The sequence below is a fragment of the Archocentrus centrarchus genome, chromosome 22 (assembly GCF_007364275.1).
Source record: "Archocentrus centrarchus isolate MPI-CPG fArcCen1 chromosome 22, fArcCen1, whole genome shotgun sequence".
NCBI classification, from domain to species: Eukaryota; Metazoa; Chordata; class Actinopteri; order Cichliformes; family Cichlidae; genus Archocentrus; species Archocentrus centrarchus.
Window position 1 is genome coordinate 13,739,462 of NC_044367.1, and position 24,581 is coordinate 13,764,042.

At 41.4% G+C, this 24,581-nt stretch overlaps 2 protein-coding genes across 2 annotated transcripts; one reads left to right on the forward strand and one right to left on the reverse strand.

The window, feature by feature from the left end:
* The first annotated feature begins 325 nt into the window (after positions 1 to 325).
* Positions 326 to 14,932, forward strand: tonsl (tonsoku-like, DNA repair protein). The gene is made up of 28 exons (XM_030718574.1): positions 326 to 594; positions 681 to 776; positions 2,200 to 2,342; positions 2,449 to 2,632; positions 2,751 to 2,880; positions 3,019 to 3,190; positions 3,280 to 3,394; positions 3,483 to 3,634; positions 3,770 to 3,922; positions 4,026 to 4,151; positions 4,331 to 4,532; positions 4,626 to 4,681; positions 4,772 to 4,861; positions 6,453 to 6,525; positions 6,609 to 6,772; positions 7,452 to 7,575; positions 7,673 to 7,914; positions 8,025 to 8,511; positions 8,606 to 8,814; positions 9,242 to 9,348; positions 9,469 to 9,625; positions 10,382 to 10,460; positions 10,550 to 10,857; positions 11,682 to 11,853; positions 11,999 to 12,174; positions 12,265 to 12,338; positions 13,649 to 13,782; positions 14,343 to 14,932. Exons 1-28 carry the CDS (start codon positions 570 to 572, stop codon positions 14,540 to 14,542), a joined length of 4,350 nt encoding a protein of 1,449 aa, XP_030574434.1. The 5' UTR covers positions 326 to 569; the 3' UTR covers positions 14,543 to 14,932.
* A 1,031-nt stretch (positions 14,933 to 15,963) lies between these two features.
* Positions 15,964 to 17,558, reverse strand: LOC115772401 (antimicrobial peptide NK-lysin-like). Its single transcript, XM_030718629.1, has 5 exons — positions 17,451 to 17,558; positions 17,241 to 17,326; positions 16,584 to 16,661; positions 16,353 to 16,507; positions 15,964 to 16,048 (listed from the first exon to the last, which is right to left on the reverse strand). Exons 1-5 carry the CDS (start codon positions 17,527 to 17,529, stop codon positions 15,976 to 15,978), a joined length of 471 nt encoding a protein of 156 aa, XP_030574489.1. The 5' UTR covers positions 17,530 to 17,558; the 3' UTR covers positions 15,964 to 15,975.
* Between the last annotated feature and the right edge of the window lie 7,023 nt (positions 17,559 to 24,581).

Here is a 24,581-nt window from a genome sequence, read left to right on the forward strand (position 1 = left end):
TCCACTGCAGCTGCGTCACGCTCTGGCCTTAGCCAATGAATCATCGCATTCAAGTGTTTTTGCTAAATCTTGCCCCGAATTTGGTCTGTCAGACTGACAAGCACGCTCCTTTTTTTTCTCTCACGCTTTATGTCGTGGAGAGAAATGTAAACGAATCATATGTCCTGTGTTAAAATGTTAAAGGTTATAACAGATGACCAGGATCGGATTCGCCGCCTGTTAATGACTTTGATTTGGCTGTGATGGGCGGGATTGGTGCCTGAAAGGCAGCGATCAGGGTTAAATATGCTATTGGCTGTCATTGGCTGACGCTGTCCTGGCGGGGAATTGTAAAGTTTACTGTGAACTCAAAGCTAGAGCAGCTATATGTTTACTGAAGTCAGTAATATGTAACGCTCTTTCTAGCACTTTCAGCACGATCGGCTGCATAAAAGACATTGTAAACACGGCCAAACGGGCAAAGATGTGCTCCGGATGACAGAAAATGAACTGAAATTTTGTTTTGGTCAGTTTCGAGTTGGCAGTGCTAAGCTAAAGATCGTGCTAGCAGCCCTGAGAGCTGAATCGAGATGAGCACTTCACGGGAAATCAAACGTAAGTGCTGATTTACTTTTTCTTTTTCGTGCACATTTAAAGTTCAAAGGCGCTTGTAAGCCACGGTTGTTTTCGATTGTTTGCAGAGCTGCAGAAAGCAAAGAGCAAAGTCCAGAGCAGCAACAACTTAAAGGAGGAAGCCAACATCTGCAATCAGCTAGGAGAGCTGCTGTCCAGGAGCGGTGCGTATAGTTTACGTGAATATCGACGTTTTAGCTGTGTGTTAAGGTTAACTATGAATGTGCACGTAAGTATTTATTTTGGTATTTGGCAATTTCATTTATTCAGTGGATGAAGACTCCAATACCTTTTGCACAGCTCTCTCATGCCTGCAAACCCTCTCATTAAAATTTTAAACAGGCTAACAGAGAGACGGGTAATCATTTACTGCTTTAGAATCACCAAGTAACCTTACAAACAGGTCTCTGGACAGATTCAGACCTAGAACCTTCTTGTTCCGAGGTTGGCTAACTAATCTAATTATACTGTCAAGTTCATAAGGTTAGTTACTGTTCTCTGTCATATACCCTCTCCTATTTTAGTTCGTGGTAAATGGGCTGTTATTCAATATGCTACTGATTTACTCTCACCTAGCATTCAAAGCACGTTTTACTTGGGATTTATGCCTCAGCAGGAAATCTACGGCGTAGCTATATCACAACCACAAAACCCACTGAAACCCTACGACATAACCTGACGTGCATCTCCCTAGAAATGTAACTACACATGGCATCAGCACAGCCTGCAAATATTGTGATTGACAACCATCGTCTCAATATATGGAAAAATAATTATATTATGTATGAGTCCGTATAAGGACTCACAAATGTCACCAAATTCCTGGAGGCAGATTGCTGGAACTATCAGAATTGACGTGAGGGAATATACAAATTGGAAAATCTTAAATACAGTACCAGTTAAAGGTTGGCATGACACTTTGGCATGCAGACTGCAGCAGCCAGCAATCAAACCACCAACCTTCCTATTTGTGGATGACCTGCTCAGGGGGTACTTGCGGTTCAGTACCTTCCCCAAGGACGCTTCAGCATAGGGATGCAGAAGCTGGAGAATGAACCATCAACCTTCTGAATAGTAGACAGCCTGCTCTATATCTTGAGCCATCACGAACAAGATTTTGGGAGGCCATAGTTTAGAATTTGGTAACTGGTGCAGAGTATATGAGGTCCATCCAGGAGATATGATCAAAACAATAATTGTTGTCTGTACTGACCCCACACGACTTCTTTCTGGTCGAACGTGTATGATTTGACACTGAGACCTTTCAAAAAGGAAAGTCTAGTTTCTAGAAAATTAGATTTTCTTTATCAACAGCCATCTGGAAAATGCCCACCATCTTGAGTTTTCAAAAGGCTAATGGGCTTTATCAAAAAGTAATCATAAAAGAATATATGTACCAGTTTTGCTCCCTTTACCCACCTGAAAATGATTTCCCTACAAATGTATCTGTTGCATGACAGCCCATCTGATGAGTTTGATTCACTGTGAATTCTTTCTTTTGCCTCCCTCATTAAAAGTTTAACATTTACCTCTACTTTACCTTTTTTGATCAGTCATTTTGTCCTGTCTGCTTCCTGCGCGTCTCAGGTGACTATCAGGCTGCCATTAGGGAGCACCAGCAGGAGCTGTCCCTTTCTGAAGTGCTGAATGATGTGATTGGACGAGCTGTGGCCAATCGTAAGATAGGAGAGTGCTATGCAGAGTTGGGCAACATTGAGGCAGCTTTGAAAGTAAGTAGACTGACGCATTCAAGCTTATAAAAGACTTTGTCCTCATTTCTAATTGAAGTGGTTTGTAGGACCTGAATACGTGGATGTGTCTGTCTGTCTTCTCCAGCACCAGCGTCTTCATCTGGACCTGGCTCGATCTGTCAGAGATCATGCTGAAGAGCAAAGGGCATTGGCCACTATTGGTCGGACCTACCTCTTCCGTTATGAATCGGACCAATCAAGGAAGAGCTTGGAGCAAGCAGAGGATGCCTTTAGGAAGAGCTTGGCCATTGTGGATGACCGCCTGGAGGGTGTGTGCTGTTTGTTTTATCAAGAATTAAACTTGATTATTAAACTATTTAGATGCTTCTTATTGCTTTTTGGGTGATTTCTTTGTTGCATTATTCCTAATCCCCCTCCTGCTTGCAGGGACTGTGCCAGAGCGAGAGATCAATGAGATGAAGGCGCGTCTCTTTCTCAATCTGGGTCTGGTCTGTGATCATCTGGGAGAACCCAAACGCTGCAGCGAGTTCATCCGGCGAAGTGTATTCATTGCGGAGTATGAACATCCTAATTTTTGCTACATTTCTAAGCCGGAAAATGGTCATGAAATTTTCATTTTGATCTTTTTCACGGACAGTTTATAACAGCTTTAAATAACTGTCAACTGAGATATCTTCATTCTTCTCCTGTAAAGGAAGAGCCAGCTGCTGGAGGATCTCTACCGTGCGAACTTTAACCTGGGCATCATCTACTTCCGTAATGGTCAACACTCTAATTCTTTCCGCTGCTTAGAGCAGGCCAAAGAGTGCGCCAGGAAGATGAAAGACAAATTTAGTGAGAGCGAGTGCTTTCACTGCATCGGCAAGGTATGAGCTCCACCAAATCCTCTTTTCTTTTGCTGTGATTATGCAGGTTGTAAAGTGTGTGTGTGTGTGTTAACGTGACATGCCAACAGGTGCAGCTGTCTCTGGGTGATTTTGTAGCAGCTAGACGGTCTCTGAAGAAAGCTCTCTTGCTGGGTTCTCAGCAGCCGCTGGACAGGCAGGCAGTGAAAAAAAATTTTAAATATGGTGAGTGAACATGTCTTCATCTATTCAGACATGTTATTATATTTTTGTTCTATTTATTTATTTATTTTTACTTTTTCCTATTACATAGCTGACCGAGGCTATAAATTAGAAGAGGAGTTGGGGGAAGATCAGGGCAAAAAACTCCACTCCCATCAGGCTGTGGAGTTGGCAGAGCAGCTCGGGGACCTCTATTGTAAAGTTGGCTGTTACAGCAAAGCTCTGGAAGCTTATCAAGCTCAGGTGAGAAGCATCAAAACAGTCACATGGCCCATTCTCAAATTTTTTCACTTCTTTTCTTTTTTTTTTTTTAAACAGCTCAAAGGTAGCTTGTAAATGCAGTTAATTGTATAAAGCGGTGTTGGTATTGTGGTGTAGCTAAAGGGTGCTGAAGCATTAGGAAAGCCTGCCAGGGAGTTGGCGGTCATCCACGTGTCCCTGGCTGCAACCTACGCAGACCTGAGACAACACAGCAAGGCAGTGGAGCACTACAGAAAGGAGCTGGCGTTGCGACAGGGCAGTTCTACTGAGGTGATCGCGAGTAACCTACATATTCACCCAGAATTGCTCTCTTAAAATCTGTTCTTTGGTACACATGAATATGTAACTTATTACTTATATTTGTGTGTGTCAGGAGTGCAGCACAAGGCTGAACATCGCAGCTGCTCAGGAGGAGAGTGGCTGTGCCTTGGAGGATGTAGAGAGCAGCTACAGTGATGCTTTGCGCTGTGCTCAGGAGTCTGGGCAGGCCAGACTGCAGGTGAGTTGGTTATGCTGTATTTAAACTTTAATCTACCTTCATATTTAATTAGTCTTTTATTGAGCTATGAATTCATATACTTACTTACATATGCTTTGAAACCTAAGAACACATTTAAGATATCTTGGAAAGGTTTGATAATGAGTACCGCAGACCAAAGCTCATGTTCACTCCCACAGAAGCGCGTGTTGAGGCTCTGGCTGGCGCTCCAGAGACGGAACGGCTCAGTGGATGCTGACGATACTGAGGCGAGGCTGCAGGAGCTGTGTGCCTCAGAGGGCTGGAATCCAGATGGGAGTGATGGTGAGGAGGAGGAAGAAGAGGAGGAAATGGACAACAGTGAAACTCTGGATGATAGTGATGTCATCCTCTCAGACTCAGGTATACTGTGCACTAATAACTCAAACAGGAAAACACTGACATCTCTAGACAAAGGGCTGGTTTGACTTACGAGACTTTTGATGTGGGTTCTAGATGATGATCTGGAGGGTTATGACAAAATGGTGTCAGGAAGAAGGAAAACAGGACGGGTGAGTGATACAAGAGTTGTCACTTGTCCTTTGTAGACTGTGTTTTAGATCTTCATTCTCTGCCTTTTTTTGTCACTCTTTCTGCTTTAGTGGAACAAGAGGAATGAGAAGGGAGAGACGTCTCTTCACAGAGCATGCATAGATGGGAATTTGAAGCAGGTCCAATACCTGGTAGAACAGGTAAAAAAAAAAAAAATTATTTTCATTAAATAACTTTTAATTTTGGAATAAGAGGGGAAAAACAAAAAACAATTTAAGAACAATCCACATATAAATTGATTCATGGTTGGTGATTATAATAAACAGGCTTCTGTAATGTACACTATATAAGTATTCGCTCATCTTCCTTCACACACGTATGAACTTGAGTGTCATCGCATTCTTAATCCACGGGGTTTAACATGATGTCGGCCCACCCTTTGCAGCTATAACAACTTCAGCTCTTCTGGGAAGGCTTTCCACAGGGTTTGGAGTGTGTTTATAGGAATTTTTGACTATTCTTCCAAAACTGCACTTGTGAGGTCAGACTCTGATATTGGATGAAAAGGCCTGGCTCACAGTCACGTTGGAACAGGAAGTGGCCATCCCCAAACTGTTCCCACAAAGTTGGGAGCATGAAATTGTCTAAAATGTCTTGGTATGCTGAAACAGTAAGTAAGAGTTCCTTTCACTGGAACTAAGGGGCTGAGCGCAACTCCTGAAAAACAACCCCACACCATAATCCCCCCTCCACCAAACTTTACACTTGGCACAATGCAGTCAGACATGTACCGTTCTCCTGGCAACCACCAAACCCAGACTCATCCATTAGCTTGCCAGATAGAGAAGGGTGATTCGTCACTCCAGAGAACACGTCTCCACTGCTCTAGAGACCAGTCTCGGTGTGCTTTACACAGAAACCCGTTCCATGAAGCTCTCTGCACACTGTTCTTGAGCTAATCTGAAGGCCATGTGAAGTTTGGAGGTTTGTAGCGACTGTCTCTGCAGAAAGTTGGTGACCTCTGCGCACTATGCACCTCAGCATCCCTTGACCCTGCTCTGTCATTTTACATGCCTTACTAATTTCTGGCTAAGTTGCTGTCATTTCCAGTCTCTTCCACTTTGTTATAATACTACTAACAGTTACTTTGGAATATTTAGTAGTGAGGAAATTTCATGATCAGACTTGTTGCACAGGTGGCATCCTATCACGGTACCACGCTCCTGAGAGCAACCCATTCTTTCACAAATGTTTGTAGGAGCAGTCGGCGTCCCTAGGTGCTTGGTTTTATACACCTGTGGTCATGGAACAATTGGAACACCTGAAATAAGGGAATACTTTTGGCAGTAAAGTGCATTTCCCATTATGTCATGTCTCAACAATATTTGTAATCACTTTAATTTTAAACTAATCTTTTTAAACTAAACTGAGCTTATCTTAACCCCAGACCTGCCCACTTTGCATTGTTAGCGGTTCTTTATACCTGCAGTAGCCTGTGTTTGCCTCTGGTCAACACATCACTGCGAGTCTCTTCACATTTCATGGAAAATCCAGAAATCGAGTAACAAACTTCTTGGACTTGAACTTCTTGCCTGAGCTTGTTAAATATTTACCACATTAAAAACACATCATCTCATTTGATGAGAACATCAGTTGGCTCAAATATAAATTATTTATAAAGAGTGTTCATGAAGATTGCATAGGGAAGAAAAAAAAAAAACTACAGACAGAATCTGTAACATCAAACAGCCTGAATGATGTGATGATAACTTTTGTTTGTTTACATATCAGGGTCACCCAGTAAACCCCAGGGACTACTGTGGCTGGACTCCTCTTCATGAGGCCTGCAACCATGGTCACTATGGTAAGTCATTTCACATTCTTGAGAACTCTGTACTCCCATTCTCCCTCTCTCGCTCATATGTTCTCTCTCTGTTCTTCATGCAGATGTTGTAGCTCTGCTGTTGGAGCACGGCGCTAACGTTAATGATCCCGGTGGCCCTTTGTGTGAGGGAATGACTCCTCTCCACGATGCCATCACATGTGGCAATTTAGGAGTTGCAATGCTCTTGGTGGAACGAGGTGCCTCTGTCACACTCCTCAACTCCAAGGTTTGTGTGTTAGTCTACACGTTTAACAGACTTATCTAAAATTCTATTTCAGCGGGATAATCTTTACTGGCAAACATGTGCTGTAACCACCCCCTCCAGTAAAATGCATATTTTGGACTTTAATTAGCCCTTGTTCAATCCCAGCAGGAGATGCAAATCCCTTTTGAGGACTGTGTCAGGAAGAGCATCCAGCATAAAAGTCTGCCAAATCAAACATGTGGAGCTACCTGCTGTGGCAACCCCTTATGACAGGGGAGCAGCCAAAAGTAGCTGAATATTTGTAAAGTGGCTGTAATTCCTAAACAGTAGATCCAATACTTTTGTTAAACCCCTGTCGAGAACAAGACAGGACTATCTGCATATTACAACAATCTGATGAGTTTGCAAGAGATTGATCCTATGTATTTATTTTCTAAATTTTACCTTACTGTTGTCAATGAAGTCTTTATGGGTGAAACAGTCAGCCTGACAGTCTTAAGCTGTGCACTGTTGTGAAGGCGTCAGTAGCTGTAGTACAGAGGAATGTTTGAAAACTCGGGCATGTACACTCTGGTTAGGAATGAAACCCTGGACCGTGCTGTCTGTTGGCAATGTTGAAGTTACCCCACCTTCCTTGGAGAATGTCCTGTCTGCTGCACTTTTGTGTATCAGCCTCATGTTTTCATCCTCCTCCTGTCAGGGTGAAACTGCCTTGGACACCTTGCGTCAGTGGCAGAGGACCTACAGCAGGGAGCTGGATCATGAGACCAGGCAGAAGTGTATTGCTACAGAAAGACTTCTGAGGAAGGCGCTAGCAGGGGGAGGTGAAGCTCTTGCATCATCACACTGTGTTAGCCTTGGTGTGCCTTTTAAATCTGCTTTCAAACACTCGTTTTTCTCACTTATCTCTGCCGACCACAGTGCCTGCTGCTCCGGCCCCGGCCAAGCCTTTTGATGCCCTGCAAGACAGCCAGCTGTTTGATGCGGAGAATTCTGAGCCACTGTCGTCCACTGGAGGGGGCTCTTTCTCCAGCCAAGACTGGCCACGAAACGGGAGCTCGCAGGTGAAAGCAGCAGCCGCCGCCAGCCCCAAACGACAGCAGACCAATGGCTCAACACAGCGGCGCAGAGCCAGAGGAACAGAAGCTGCTGTACTGTATGGGGTAATGTCTGATGATGCTTTCAGTTTGGATAAGAAGGGCACATAATTTTCTTTTTCACAGGTGTACTCAGCTGTACAATTATAATACATGATGTATAATATGTTCTTTAGATTAATAGCAGCAGCTCAGATGATAGTGACCCTGACTCCCCGGTCAGTCCTCTCCGCCCTGTCCGTCCAAGACACAGTTTCCCAGCAGCTCAGAGTCAAAAAGAACCTCCTGCAAACAAGGAACCTGCCTCAGTTCCCAGCTCAGGACAAGAAAGCATCAGGCAGGCCTCCACGGCGTCTGTCTTTGCACGAGAAGAGTACCACAGTGCCATCAGAGGTTTGGGCAGCGCCAAAACGCGTCTCCAGGGTCTCTCTCAGCCTCAGTTCTCCAGCACACCTGCCGTTTCTTCCAGCAACAAACCGGCTCTTGTTCCTGAGGAAGAGTATCTGGCTGATGATTGGTTGGAAGATGATTTGGGGGAAATCCAGCCGAAGAAAAAGAGGAGGCTTCAAATGGAGGAGAACGGGCCAAGAGGGGAGGAAAATGTTCAGTCTTCTACAGCTCGAAGTCAAAATAAGCATTTAAACTCAGACACATCCTGCAGAGGTAATTGGTCTGGGTTTTCTTGCTTTTTTTTGTTTTGTTTTGTTTTTTGCTTTTTTCCTAGCTTGAGCTTCATTGTGCTTTCTTTTTCTTTCAGGATCTGCACTTTCCTCCTTGTCCAGTAGGGGTCCCTATCAGAAAAAGAACAGCTCAGTGAAGCCTCACCAGATCAAAATGACTCAGATCCCAGGGGTGGCGAGACTGGGGAGAAGAGAGGTCAACCGGTCACACAGCCCCACTGTTGCAGATGATGATGATGACATGAGATCGGACACACCTCCACCACCTCTGCATATACACAGTCAGGTCAGAGGACGAATACTACTTTGTTCTTTGAACAGATGGAGTACCCATAGAGAAATGCACGTTAACACAGTGATTGCAAGTGAGTCACTCTAAGTGTGAAACCATCATAGTCAGAGATCAGAGTGAGAGTTCACATTACTTATTAAGGGAACATGGGCTCACTGAGACAGTTATTAATGATTCAGTGTCACTAGGGGCAAAAAATTGGAGATGATTTGTGAGAATCTGTCTTCATTCATGATTCATTTTGAACAGTGATGAATGTAAATGAGGGCGAGCTGATCAATAATCAAATACCATATATAGCATCACTTGAGAATATTCTGCTTTCTTTCTGGTGATTGATTCTTTTTTTTTTTTTGGATCCCTCCACTGGCTGTTCTGAGAGCTGGCAACATTAAATGTGGTTTTGTTTTTTTTATTCTAGCTTCCAGCTCAAACTTTGGTGGCTTCCATGCCCACGTCACTTCCTCCACCAATCAGAATGAGGGTCAGAGTTCAGGAAGATGTCTTCCTAATCCCAGTTCCACAAAGGTTTGTGAAATTTTTTTTTGACAATGCCATCTAAAATGAGCTAAAGAATTTTTAATTGAAGGGCCACACTCATGGATTTAAAGTTTCTTTCTAATTGCATCCCATTACTCTGTGTCCCAGTGAGGCCAGCTCCTGCACTGTGTCGTGGCTGTGTGAGCAGGCAGCTCAGCGTTACTACCAGAAATGTGGGCTCCTGCCTCGTCTCTCTCTGCAGAAAGAAGGTGCCCTACTGTCCCCGCAGGACCAGCTGCTGGCCGTCCTGCACACCAATGAAGAGGTGAGGCCAGAAGTGACCATATTTGGATAGCAGACAGTTTAAAAGATGGACATAGCTACCATGATTGGTTTATGAAGTCTTGTTTAAGATTAGTGTTTTCACCATTGCCAAATCAAGGCAAAAGGGCGGATCTGACTGTGGAACAGCTTGCACATTAACCAAGGAGCATACAGTGTATAATCCCCCTTTTTTTGAAACATAGCAGCTAGATAGAATAGAGGTTTAAGGTACTTCCACAATGGCTTCATTTTTCTGACCCGGAAGCTACTTTCATGTTTTATACCGTCTATGATTTGGACAAGAGGGTGAACTGCCAATTTTTCAGCTAACACTGGCTAACTCAGTTAGTAAACTGCATCCACAAACTGCATGGGTACAAATGCACAAATACACATGCCTGCCAGTTAGTGTTAAGTAACATATAAATGGTATACTAGAATTTAATACACCAAAACTGGACTACACGCCTCTTGAGCAGGCTGTTAGTGAAATGAACCTCACAGTAAACCATATTAGTTTGTAGATAATCACATTAAAAATGCTTCAAAATGTACCACAAACACAGTCTGGACATCCATATATCCATAATATGATTTTTAAAAACAGATCAGAGCCGTTTTTGTACCAGGGTGTAAAGATCGGCTCACTTTTGGAGTTAGCCTCTAATTGTCATTCAAGGAACTGCAGTTTTTGGCATTTAATCCTTGGCTTCACTTTCCAGTCCCACTTTAGGATGTTGACGGTGTTGTGTTACAGGTTCTGGCTGAAGTTTGCTCGTGGGATCTCCCTCCTCTCCCCGAGCGCTACAAGAAGGCCTGTCAAAGCCTGGCAGTGGGTGAGCAACACACCGAAATGCATGCAAAAATGCACCCATATGCATTTTTATATTCTTTTATGAATTAATGTGTCTCCTTCTAACTGTAGATGAGAACAAGCGTGTCGCCCGGCTGTGTGAGGTTCAGGATGGGGGTTCCTCTGTGTCGGTGTGTGGCCTCAGTTTGGCCGCCTCTTCCCTCAACCCGTTCCTCCGTGCCTTAAAACTTCAGGCCAGCCTCACCGAGCTGCGAATTTCTGGCAACCGTATGTCTGACAACCTTCTCCCTGAACTGGTTGCCACAACTCTCACCATGCCACGGCTACAGCTGCTGGACATTTCTGCCAACTGCATCACAGCAAATGGGCTGGAGAAGGCTGTTAATGCTTTAAAGGGACAGAGTGCTCCTGCATTCCCGGTAAAGGCCTCACCTAGAGTTTTCTTTTAATAACATAAATCTACATTTCAGGTAGTTGGTAATAATTTGACCCCATATTTAGCACTGTTTGGCTCCAGGTTCACCCTTTAGTCTATCCATCCATCCTCTTCCTCTTATCCTGTTCAGGGTTTGGGGGGGGTGCTGGAGCCTGGAGCCTATCCCAGCTGTCATGGGGCGAGAGGCAGGGTACACCCTGTACAGGTTGCCAGCCTGTTGCAGGGCTAAAGACTAGGCTAGAGACAGACAACCATTCATACCTATGGACAATTTAGAGCTACCATTTAACCTAACCTGTCTTTGGAGTGTGGGAGGAAACCCACGCAGACACGGGGAGAACATGTAAACTCCACATAGCGAGGCCTGGGCCAAGGTGGAATCAAACCCAGACCCTTCTAGATGTCATTCTAGCTGTGAGGCATTAGTGCTAACCACCACACCACTGTGCTGCCCTTTAGTCTATATTATAGTAATTTAACAGTCAGTAGTCAGTTTTAACTTATCACATATTGATCAGACTCTTAAAAAAGAAACTAAAATCACTTTTGTGAGAAATGCAGAGGTGGGAAGGCTGGTAACACTTTTTTTTCCCCTTTAATTTTTGCTGTGTGATAAATTATTTTTGACTTCAGTAACCAACTGAAAAAGAAATGCTTTTATTTTCTCAAGTTTTCCTCACGCTTAGTTTGGTGTTTTAGGCCAGTGTCAAACCTTGAGCAAAGCGCTGACGTGTCATCTCACCTTCAAACTTGTTTCCATTTGAATGGCACGACATGATCATTTGCTTTGTGTCTGTTTCCACTCAGTGCCTGGAGGAGCTCAACTTGAGCATGAACCCACTGGGGGACAGTGTGTCCGAGCCTCTGTCCTGTCTGCTGTCCTGCTGCCCCGTGCTAGCAAAGCTGTCTCTGCAGGCCTGTGGCCTCACTGCCCGTTTCCTTCAGCAGCATCGACTGCTGCTAGCCAACGCTCTCACAGGTGAGACTTTTAACAAGCAGAGTCAGGGGTATTTTTGTTTTGGGGTTTTTTGTTTTCTTTATAACTCAAGCTTAACTGAACTCCCACTGCATTTGCTTCCACTGAACTGAGTAAGCTCGTGCATTTATTTCTTTTGAACTTTCAGGTACAGGCCACCTCAAATCAGTGTGCCTATCCCACAATGCACTGGGCGCAACTGGCTTTGAGCTGGTGTTGAAGACCCTGCCCCTCCAGTACCTCACACACCTGGACCTGGCAGCTGTGCACAGGGGACCTGCTGATATCCCGGCACTTGAACACCTCACCAAAGTCTTGTCACAGGTGTGCACACAAAAATAATCACATGATATCATTAAATGTATTGATGTAACTGTGCAATCAATTTTTTTTTTTTTTTTTGTCCTTTTGTAGGATGAGTGTTTTCTGACCCACCTGAGTCTGGCTGCAAACGGGTTGACTGACAGCAGTGTAGCTACCTTAGTGAGGTGTGTGTGTGTGTGTAAAATGCCTATGGCCCAAGTGTTATTTGTGTTGCGACGGCTGAGATCGGTTTGCACAGTCACATCGAAACAAATCGCTGAATTTGCAGGTGAAGACATTTTTTAAGGTAAAGTTATGTTGGGTAAGGTTTGCATAGGTTAGAGTAAGGGAAGCGGCATGTATTAGATTAAGTTAAATCTGTGGAAAATTAATTCACAGCACTCCAATAATGGACAAAATTTAAAGAAATGGGTGGTGGCTCAGGACTTCTGCACAGTAGTGTAAGTTTTTCTCTGGAAAAAAAAATCACTATTAGTGATAAGATGTTCATGTGCCATATTTGCAGTATTTTGTGGTAACGTAAGAGCCCCTATTAACGCAGAGTGAACACCTGTTTTCACATGAATATGTTTTAGTTTGTAATTACTAGGGGTGGGAATCTCCAAGCACTCTACGATTCGATTCGATTACGATTCAGAGGACTGCGATTCGATTATAAAACGATTATCGATGCATCTTGGTAGTAGCAATCCAAGATGAATTAACTTCAATTTTATTTCCATTTTAAAACTCCCACTTTATTTTATATTTATATTAAATCAAATGAAAGCAACATGGCAAGTACAAGGCCACACATTCCAGAGAACTGAACAAAGAAATACAAACTGAAAAAGTGCACCTGTAGCAGCATGTTTGTCGTAAATTAACAGATTTCAGCAAATGCCAACTCTTAACCAACATTATGTGCAAACAACAAACAAATATGTGGTACCAAAACCACAACTTCCACACAAGAGTAGAATTATGTGCTAGCAGCTCTCATACAAAAATAATGCTTGTTGACTTCAGCTTATTTTGAATAACATGGTTCCTCATGTTTGTCGTGTTTCCAAAATATTTGAGCTTTGTTTGACACAACTTGCATATGGTGTCGCTCTTGTCAATGGATGTTTTCCCTTCGACTTCGTAGAAGCCGAAGTGCTTCCACACACTAGCTTTTAGCGCAGAAGGTGCCGGCTGGATTTGCCGCTCTTCCATGTTGCGTCTTTGTTATGTGCGCAGCACAGACTGTCCAGGTGCAACACCTCCGCTCTTCTGAGTTCCGCTCTTTATTTTCCGCTCATTACGTTCTCAGTTAGCGCTAACGTCTAGACAATCGATTGTTGTCATTTGTGAATCGATTCTGAATCGTCCACGTTGCGCATCGAGATGTATCTAAGAATCGAAAATTTCCCGCACCCCTAGTAATTACCTTTGTTTGAACTGTCACCCTTTACTTCCCTCTGCAGCGGTTTCACTTTTTGTTATCTTTCAGGTGCCTCCAGTCATGTCCGACCCTGGTAAATCTGAACCTGTCAGGAAACCCGTCTGTTACATCAGCAGGCCTTCACAACATCCTAACGTCCGTCAGAGAGGCCCGCCGACCACTGGCACTTCTAAACCTCGAAGGTATGCGTATTTCTGAAATTACAGACACTTCGTGCAGTTTCTTTTTTTGGTAAATGCATAAAATGAATCTTAGATTCACTGCTTCACGCTAAGCTACATTTTGGATTTCTGTGAAGTTTTTAAAGCCTTTGCAAAGCTGTGCATGGGAACAATTTGAAAACTAATTTGTTCTCCTTAGTACGTGTTGTTCAGTGTGAAAGTTTGGTATCTATGCACAGAGGTGTTGCATGAGTAAACAGAAAGTGTGATGATATAGAGATGTGGTTTAAGATACAAGAAGGACAAAAAAATGATTAACTGTAAACTGATTTTGATGTGTGATAAACACTGATGAGTTAAGTTCATGTTCCAGAGTTAAACTGAGAACAAAGGATTCAGCTTTAATTAAAATTTTAGACATCTTTCTGAGGAAGAAATTTTCAGTCTTTTTTAACTGCTGATAATTTAAAATAAATTCAAATCATTATTGTGGGCCTAATGTAAGGGTGAGTCACCTATTTTAATGGAAAGAAGTGAAATTGTGTATGAAATCAAATGTCTCCTTGTTGCTTGACCTGCAGGTTGCCAGGTCTGTGGCCCCTGGGAGAGTGAAGATCTGGATAGTTTGTCAGAGCTTGTCCAGGATCTCCGTCTTTGCTCTCAGGCCCTGAACAAGCTGGACCGACAGGCCTTGAAGCAGAGCTGGGACACGCGTCGGTCACACGGACACGTCCTCGACAGAAACACCAAGTGCCTGCTCTCTGCTGCCGCGTCCTCATGAGGAGGGTGGGAGATGCTCTTTGATGATGATGTGGCAGAACTTTGTTTCTGGTGTGGACTCTTTGTCACTGACAGTAAATTTTGAGCCAGTGTTTATAATAAAAGTGCTCATCTTTTAAGGCTTTGTTTAATGAAAAAGCATTAGGCTACACACACAAGAAACAGTGTACACTAAAAATTAAAAAGTGATACAATGCCCACCAATATTCTGTGTAGATAGCGTGTTTTTTTGTGCATTTTTTCTCCCTTATTTATGTGTATAAAAGTCTTATCTGTATAAAGAGTTTTTGTTAGGTGTGTGAGTGTCTGAGTGTGTGAGGGTTTCTTTATGATATAATGGTCCTTTTTCTCTGAATTAATGTAGGATCTGATTTTAAAAAAATCTATTAAACTGACCCATGATGCTTATTGGTGATTTTTTTTTTTTTTTTTTTTTTTTCTGGTCCCTGTAAAGATTTTGTTTTTTTGATGACCTCCTTAAGATTAGAGAGTGCAGTGTTTCCTGTTTTTAGCTAACAGGAAACAGACTACAATTCAAATGAGCTCAACAAAATTGGATCATAGAGATTGGGAAAATGTTGCCTGGTCTAATGAATATGGATTTCTGTTTCGACATTCAGATAGCAGGGTCAGAATTTAACATGAAAGTATGGATCCATCCTCCCTTGTAACAAGCTGGTGATGGTGATGATGATGATGTGGGGGACATTTTCTTTCGGTCTTTTACTACCAATCAACCACTGGCTAGAGCCCTGGGAGGGTGGGAGATGTGTTCCAGTGATAATTATGATGATGACAGATCTTTGTTTCTGCTCCACCCCCTATTTTCAGCACATACACTCAGCTGTATGTTTGGTGTACTTCAAATCTTTGGTGGTGATTTGATTCTATTCCAGAAAACAAGAGTGATGCTTCTACTTCATCCTCAAAGAGCTATGGCTACGAGCACATGAACACTTCTTTGATTTCATTCAGGAAATTTGATCTTTTACTATTTTAAACACCAAATATTTTGTTACACAAGTTGTCAATAAACCCTTCACGCCCCCACCCGACCCCACCTCTCCTGCATTTTACCACTCTACCATTACCCCACATAGAAAATGCTGCCTTTGTTCTTTTGCATTTAAAATGGCCTTCTAATGAAAGAAAATTAATTATGCAGCTTTCTTTAGGCAAATTAAAAGTTTATAAGAAATCTCACCACAAGAATTACTATGCTTGACTCAGAAAAGGCTGTGATGCTTCTGTTTCATAGTGAGTGCTCACTCACATCTCTGATCAGAATGGCTGTATTAAGGTTTGGGGAAAAAAAACAGTCAGTCATTATTTCAGCTTTTTATTTCTATTAGCTGTGCACAGATAAATGGAACATACCATTACAGGCATTGCAAAGGAAATAAAGGTAAATAAGTTTTATTCATGCATGTCATTTCAGTGAAACTCCTTAATTTCAATGCGTGAGTCTCCCTTCGTTGGATAAAAGAACAGGTCCACCTCCTTTGGCCTGAGGAGAGCAAATCAGAAAAACAGAGGCATAAAAAATTTAAATGTAATGAGCTATCAGTGGGGTTAAGTTAGGGTTAGAGCAATATTTCATTGTTTGTTTTTTTTATTATCATTGAGGTATTAATGTGTGTTTGCATGTTGAAGTTGGTTTAGTATTTAACCTGTAACATCTGATCTTAAAGTTGCTACAAATTGAATAATGAAAGCTGCAGAGACATTCTCTGAAAATGAAAGCATTTAGATGAACCCTGATTTAAACCATGTGGTTTTTAGGGCAGTGAGACATAATAATGGGAACTTACTTGCATGCTCCCATGTTCACACAGATTGTCCTCACATCATCAGTGGTCGTGAGTTCCTCGATTAATTCTCCAAGGTGCACCTTCACAAATTTGCGGCACACTGACTTTAAGAGTCCGATTTCATCGCAGATGGAGCTCAACTTTGACGACAGGCTCTGTGAAAGTAAAACTTGCATTACTGCTCTGACTGAATGATCCATTTAACTGCTGGTACTCTATTAGACATTTTACCTCTGCGGTGGCGTTTGGTCCGGCTAATTTCTTCACCTTGTTTAAAATCCACTTGCAAGCCCAGCACTTTCCTGGAAGCTGCAAATATAAGAGGCACAAAATCATGCATGTTAGCTTTATTGGTGACTCTGACTTAGCCACAGGTGTGGATGTGAGGATGAATGATTGTGTCATTTCTTTAATGGATTGCTACCTGACCACAGTGAACCCTGCATCTCACACAGTATTAACTGGGTTATTCTCAGGACCCTCGGGACAATGGATGCCACTTAACCACATGCTCCAGTATCTCTGGTAGATATACTATATTTAATTGTTCCTTTGATAACCTCATTAAATACCATGCAATATTATAGTATTGCTTAACTTGTTTGGTGTGTTAATCAGTTAAAATGATCAATATAGTTGGGCTTTCCACAAGTTCCACAAAAGAAAGATTTCTCCTCACACTTCCCACACAGTGATACAAATGATCAAAGCAAATTTTTATCACAGATTTTTGATTTTTTTTTCTAAGTCAGTGATTGTTATTGGCTTGGAAATGAAGTTGACATTAAAGAGTTCAGATTTTTCACAAAGACTGCAAAGCATGCCCCCTGATATTTAAAGGTGGGCTCATAAAATGTAACCTAAATTCTTTAAAGCAGTCACACTGACCCCACTTGCATCCATTGAGACTTCCACGTCCAGGTCCTCCTCATCATCAATGCTGACCTCTAAGGTTCGTCCATGGACAGCACGGACTGTGATTCAACCAAACAGAAATGTTCAAGTACACTTTAAATCAGAAAGACAAGTCAGTGATTTTTTTTTTTTTTTTTGCAGTTTCAAATATATTCATATGCAAACAAATGTTAAGGTACACACCTGAACAAGCTGCCACAAGGCACAGAAAGAAGAATGAAGACATTTCCATTGCAGCCAGTGAGTGATGATGCCTGAGCATCTGTGGTTGAAATGGCTTTTATACAGAACTAGGTAGATGGGCTGCAGAGAGACTTTATTGCAAGGCATCAAATTCAAACCACGTGTGAGCAGAAACATGTGGTTTGGAGACCACATTCTCAGAAAAATGACACCCCACACCCCTCGATCTGGACTTTTGCCTTTTCTAGTCATTCAGTGCACTCTCTCTTATCTGTAAAAGACAATGGCAGCTCTTATTTGAATATTAAGATTTAGATTTCCTTTTCTCTCAAAGATTCTTGAAAGAGTAGTTGTAAAACAGCTAACTGATCATCTGCAGAGGAACGGTTTATTTGAAGAGTTTCAGTCAGGTTTCAGAATTCATCACAGTACAGAAACAGCATTAGTGAAGGTTACAAATGATCTTCTTAGAGCCTCTGACAGTGGACTCATCTCTGTTCTTGTCCTGTTGGACCTCAGTGCATCTTTTGATACTGTTGACCATAACATTTTATTACAGAGATTAGAGCTTGCTATAGGTATTAAAGGTACGTGCAGTACCTTGCAGTGGTTTGAATCATATTTATCTCATAGACTCCAATTTGTTCATGTAAATGTGGAGTCTTCTTCACACACTAAGGTTAATTATGGAGTTCCACAGGGTTCTGTGCTAGGACCAATTTTATTTACATTATACATGCTTCCCTTAGGCAGTATTATTAGAAAGCACTGCATCAATTTTCATTGTTATGCAGATGATACTCAGCTTTACCTATCAATGAAGCCAGATGACACACATCAATTAGTTAAACTGCAGGAATGTCTTAAAGATATTAAGGCCTGGATGACCTCTAATTTCCTGCTTCTAAATTCAGATAAAACTGAAATTCTTGTTCTCGGCCCCACAAATCTTAGAAACATGGTGTCTAACCAGATACTTACTCTGGATGGCATTACTTTGGCCTCCAGTAACACTGTGAGAAATCTTGGAGTCATTTTTGACCAGGATATGTCCTTCAATGCACATATTAAACAAATATGTAGGACTGCTTTTTTGCATTTGCGCAATATTTCTAAAATTAGAAACATCCTTTCTCAGAGTGATGCTGAAAAGCTAATTCATGCATTTATTACTTCTAGGGTGGACTATTGTAATTCATTATTATCAGGCTGTCCTAAAAGCTCCCTGAAAAGCCTTCAGCTGATCCAAAATGCTGCAGCTAGAGTACTGACAGGGACTAGAAAGAGAGAGCATATTTCTCCCATATTGGCTTCTCTTCATTGGCTCCCTGTTAAATCTAGAATAGAATTTAAAATTCTTCTCCTCACATACAAGGTCTTGAATAATCAGGCACCATCTTATCTCAAAGACCTCATAGTATCATATCACCCCAGCAGAGCACTTTGCTCTCAGACTGCTGGCTTACTTGTGGTTCCTAGGATACTTAAGAGTAGAATGGGAGGCAGAGCCTTCAGCTTTCAGGCGCCTCTTCTGTGGAACCAGCTTCCAGCTTGGATTCGGGAGACAGACACCCTCTCTATTTTTAAGATTAGGCTTAAAACTTTCCTTTATGATAAAGCTTATAGTTAGGGCTGGATCAGGTGACCCTGAACCATCCCTTAGTTATGCTGCTATAGGCCTAGTCTGCTGGGGGGTTCACATAATGCACTGTTTCTTCTCATTCACCTTATTTACTTTGTTTATACTCCACTCTGCATTTAATCATTAATTGATATTAATCTCTGGCTCTCTTCCACAGCATGTCTTTCTCTCCCCTCAGCCCAACCGGTCGCAGCAGATGACTGCCCCTCCCTGAGCCTGGTTCTGCTGGAGGTTTCTTCCTGTTAAAAGGGAGTTTTTCCTTTCCACTGTCGCCAAGTGCTTGCTCATAGGGGGTCGTTTTGACTGTTGGGTTTTCTCTGTATTCTTGTAGGGTCTTTACCCACAATACAAAGCGCCTTGAGGCGACAGTTTGTTGTGATTTGGCGCTCTATAAATAAAATTGAATTGAATTGAATTGAATAGATGACATCTTCATTTGGAAGTTGGACATAACCTAATGAACAGATAGTGTGATGTCCACTTTTACTCTCACATCACTTTAAAGCTTATTGTAATTGGGTAAATGTGGATTTTAAGAGTTTTAGAGTAAACTATCACAGATGTGGCATTGTTGTTGTGTGAACAATGATTTTGGACAGAGGCAATCATGACAGCAGTATCTGCAGCATTTCATGCTGAAGTACACTAGCGGCTTATTCTAGTTAACCAGCTGCTTGTTGATGGTAAGAAAGGAAGTCGCTAAGAATAAAGCCTGCACACCTCAGGAGTTGTGCGTTACTGCTGGTTTGCTTAGACAGAAAAGGAGCCAATTTTCTGGCTGACTCACACTTAACGTGTGGGTTAATGAATTTCAAACACTTAGTGAATTGGTGTTGATGCTTATTTTATACCGGGGAACATTTTATGTGTCGGACTTCATTAAGAGTTAAGAGTTTTGTTTACATGTAAGTAGGTCGTATTTCCATATTTAATGTTAGTTCAGTTCAATTCAATTTCATTTTTATACGTATATAGCGCCAAACCACAACAGTCACCTCAAAGTGCTTTATATTGTTAAAACGACCCCCTATGTCCAAGTACTTGGTGACAATGGGAAAGAAAAACTCCCTTTTAACAGGAATAAAGCTTGTATGTGAAGAAGAATTTTAAATTCTATTCTAGATTTAACAAGGAGCCAATGAAGAGACGCCATTCTGTGTGAAATATGCTCTCTCTTTCTAGTCCCTGTCAGTACTCTGGCTGCAGCATTTTGGATCAACTGTAGGTTTTTCAGGGAGTTTTAAGGACAGCAGATAATAATAAATTACAATAGTAATTTTGATAGTAGCCTAGTAGTAATAAATGCATGAATCAGCTTTTCAGCATCACTCTGAAACAGGATGTTTCAAATTTTATAAATAAGCAGTCCTACATATTTGTTTAATATCGGCATTGAAGGACATATCCTGGTCAAAAATGTCTCCAAGATTTCACACAGTGTTACTGGACGCCAAGCTAATGCCATCCACAGTAAGCATCTGGTTTGACACCATGTTTCCAAGATTTGTGGTGCAGAGTACAAGAACTTCAGTTTTATCTGAATTTAGAAGCAGGAAATTAGAGGTCATCCAGGCCTTTATGTCTTTAAGACATTCCTGCAGTTTAACTAATTGATGTGCATCATCTGCCTTCATTGATAGGTAAAGCTGAGTATCATCTGCTTTTTAATAATACTGCCTAAGAGAAGCATGTGCCTGGAAAACCTTCAACCTGAGATAAAAGCTTTGGTAATTTGCTTTCAATATCAACACAAAACAAAGGTTTTTTCTTTGCTTCTCAGTGAAATTAATATTTATTTTTACCACAAATGCGATCCATGCACGGCATTTTAAAAACTGGCATTGTTTGAATAAATGTAGCAAATGTAATGTGTTCACACATCATCGAGTCACTATCTTTGCAGAGGAGGCTTGTCAAATTTTAGCTTGACTTGTGTGTCATATTTCTCACCTCCTATTTGTTGTGGTCACCTCTCTCTTTCTCATGGTGCATTAAACCGCTCTGAGAAACTCTCTTCCTCAGTTTGATCTTTCAAAATCTTCCATGAGAAATAAACCCTGCCTTACAAAAGTAAAGGTGTGATAAATATTCTTACTTTCTTACTTGTGGAGAGCAGGAGAAGAGTGATGGTGATGGCAGGACTCATGGTTATTCAAACTGTTTCATCAGAGCTGTTTTCTGGGTCTTTTATACTGCTTTGCATCTTGTGCAGTTTGCTTCTCAATGAGTCAACACTTATTTTACCAAAAAATGTGATCCTTGCAAAGCATTTTAAAACTGGCAGTATAAAGTATTTTTAAAACAGCACTTAACTGTCAGAGGAAATACAACCCTAACTCCATAATAGCTGCAGTTAGGAGGCAGAGTAAAACAGAAATAAACACAGAATTCAATGATTTGCAGATCTTGTAAACCCATATTTTATTCACAACTCAACATAGAAAACATATCAAAAGTTTAAACTGAGACATTTTACTATTTCATGAAAAATATGAGTTAATTTTGTAATCTGATGGCAGCAACACATCTCAGAAAAGTTGGTATGGGAGCAACAAAAGGCTGGAAAAGTAAATGTTACTAAAAGGAAACAGCTGGAGGAACATTTTTCAACTAAATAAGTTAACTGGCATGACTGGGTGTAAAATGAGCATCGTAGGGAGGCAAAATTTCTCAGAAGTGAAGATGGGCAGAGCTTCACCAGTCAGCAAAAAAAAAAAAAAAAATGCATCTACAAATTGTCTACCAATCTCAGAATAATGCTCCTCAACTTAAAATTGCAAAAACATCAATTATCTCATCATCTGCAACAAAAAATATCATCAAAAGTTTCTGGAGAATCTGGAGAAATCTCTGTGCAAAGGGGACAAGGCTGAAAATCAATAATGGATCCCTGTGATCTTCAGGCACTCAGGCAGCACTGCATCAAAAACAGGCCTGATTCTGTCATGGAAATCATTGCATGGACTCTGGAACACTTTCAGAAAATACTGTCTGCTAACACAGTTCTCTGTGTTATCCACAAATGCAGGTTAAAGCTCTATTATACAAAGCAGAAGCTATATTTGAACATGATCCATAAATGCCACCATCTTCTCTGGGACAAGGTTCATTTAAAACGGACTGAGGCAAAGTGGAAAACTGCTCTGTGGTCAGATTAATCGAAATGTGAAATTCTTTCTGGTTAACATGGGCACCGCGCCTTCTGGACTAAAGAGGAGATGCTTATTAGGAGTGCTCAGTTTAAAAGCCTGCATCTCTGATGGTATGGGGATGCATTAGTGCTGGAAGATATAATACAGGCTTTAGAGGAACATATGCTCCCATCCAGACAATGTCTTTTTCAGAGAAGGCCTTGCATATTAGAAAGACAATGCTAAACTGCATACTGCAGCTATTGCAGCAGCATGGCTTTGTAGTAGAAGAGTCCAGATGCTGAACTGGCCTGCCTCCAATCCAGACCTTTCACCAACTGGAAACATTTGGTGCATCATGAAAGGACTGTTGAGCCACTAGAATCTTATATCAGACAAGAATGGGACAACATTCCTCCCCCAAAGGTCCAGCAGCTGGTCTCTGCAGCAGGGTGATTATACTTAACGACAACTGAAATTGAAAAAAACATTTTCGTTAACTGAAATAAATAAAAACTATAATTAAAAGGGAAAAAGGATAACTAACTAAAACTGTATTGTGAGTTTACAAAACTAACTAAAACTAAAATGACCTTCGTTTTCATGTTTGTCATTTTATTTAAAAGCCTTGTGGATTGATATGAAATCATTTTTTTTCGCTCTGAGTTTAATGGGCTTTCTTATGTCATGGACATGCTAATAACTTTTGTGTCTTGTCTTATTCAGAAGCTGAGAGCCTAACGAGACAGTGGCTGGCGCCTTGGTGGTAGAAGTGAAACTCATGAGTGAATTTGGTGGTAATTTTGACGTCTCTTTTCTTGGCAGCTCATTCTCCCACTGATAAGCTGCAGACCTGATCTTTAAAAATATATATGTAAATGCAGCTCTTTTATTCTGTGCTTTTAATAACTGTCAATAAACCAACTTCTTAATGATCTGAACCACATCTCTGTGTCATGGCGCTGTTGGGTTTTCCTTTTTAACATCAAAACTTCTCGATCACCACACCATCACCACCACCGCTGAGTGTGTCTGACATCTCACACCACATACCACTTTTCATATTTTGGCTATATATATCATTTGATTCTCCTATTCTGTAGTTTGATATTAAAGGTTTCTTTTCTGATGAGCTTTTTGTGGCTTTAACAGCTGAAAAGGAAACACAGACCACCACCTTCCTGCTTCACACCTATTCAAACACGTACAAGCTGTACGTGCCTCTTCAAGTGTGCAGTCAGCACAATTATAAAAAGTTTACAAGAAGAAGTATTTTTGTTGCTGAGTTTGTTGGTGGTGTCAATAAGTATATCTGTATGTGTGCTTCTATGTGAGAAAGGGAGAGTATGTGCAAAATGACACAATGGCAAAGAATTGCAAAACTGAAATTAATTAATTAATTTAAAAAAATGGACATACCAGCATGAAATCACTTCATGTTTCCTATAAAAGTACATAAAGAATATGGGAATATGTAGTAACTACTTGAAGCACAAGGTTAACAGCGCTGTAGCTTTTCCACTCTGCTCAGCAGCAAATCATTGACTGTGTGCTGCTCAGTGCTGAGAGCAAACAGTGAGGTGAAGAGTAAACAGTCAAGTTGTGGCCCAGTCAGCTAAACAGTGAGCTGAAAGGTGCTTTGGCCAATGTTCACATGAAAATATCAGCAAGTTCAGTTCCAAAAATATGAATGCAAAACAGAAAGTTTGTCAGTTATGAGAATTCATTTTGTTAGTTTTTATTGTTTTGCATTAAACACTTGACAGTAGCACAAAAAGATCATAAGCAGAGCTGGAGGTGTTAAGGTTTCCATTGGGAGCACATCAGAGGGACAGTTCAGGTTGAGGGTTTTGGAGGTAATCTTAAAGAGGAAAGGCTGAGACAGACTGGACATGCGCAGAAGAGGGAAAAGAGGAAGACCACAGAGAAGATTCCATGGATGTAGTGAAGGAGGATGCGGAGTGGGTTGGTGTGACTGAAGAGGTTGCCAGAGATAGGGTGAGATGGAGGCAGATGATCCTCTGTGACACCCTCTAAAGGGAGCAGCTGAAACAAGAAGCAGAGGCAGCATTAAAATGAGGATATTTATTTTATAGTCATAAGTGTCATTTCCAAAAGTCAGTCTTTCAAATCTCAAAAATTTGTTTTTCTCTTCCATTTTAAACAGTGCTGACACATTTACTTATTTGCAATTCACAAGTCCAGTGGTTGCTGCATTGCATAGTTGCAAATCCACCTTCCTATTAACTGAAAGTTGCTTCTACAGTAAGCAGCCACTAGGGGGCGTTATAGCCAAGTATGTGAGACCTGCTGGAGTCCTGCAGGGATGATCTCGGTGGGTTTTAGCTATTTCACAGT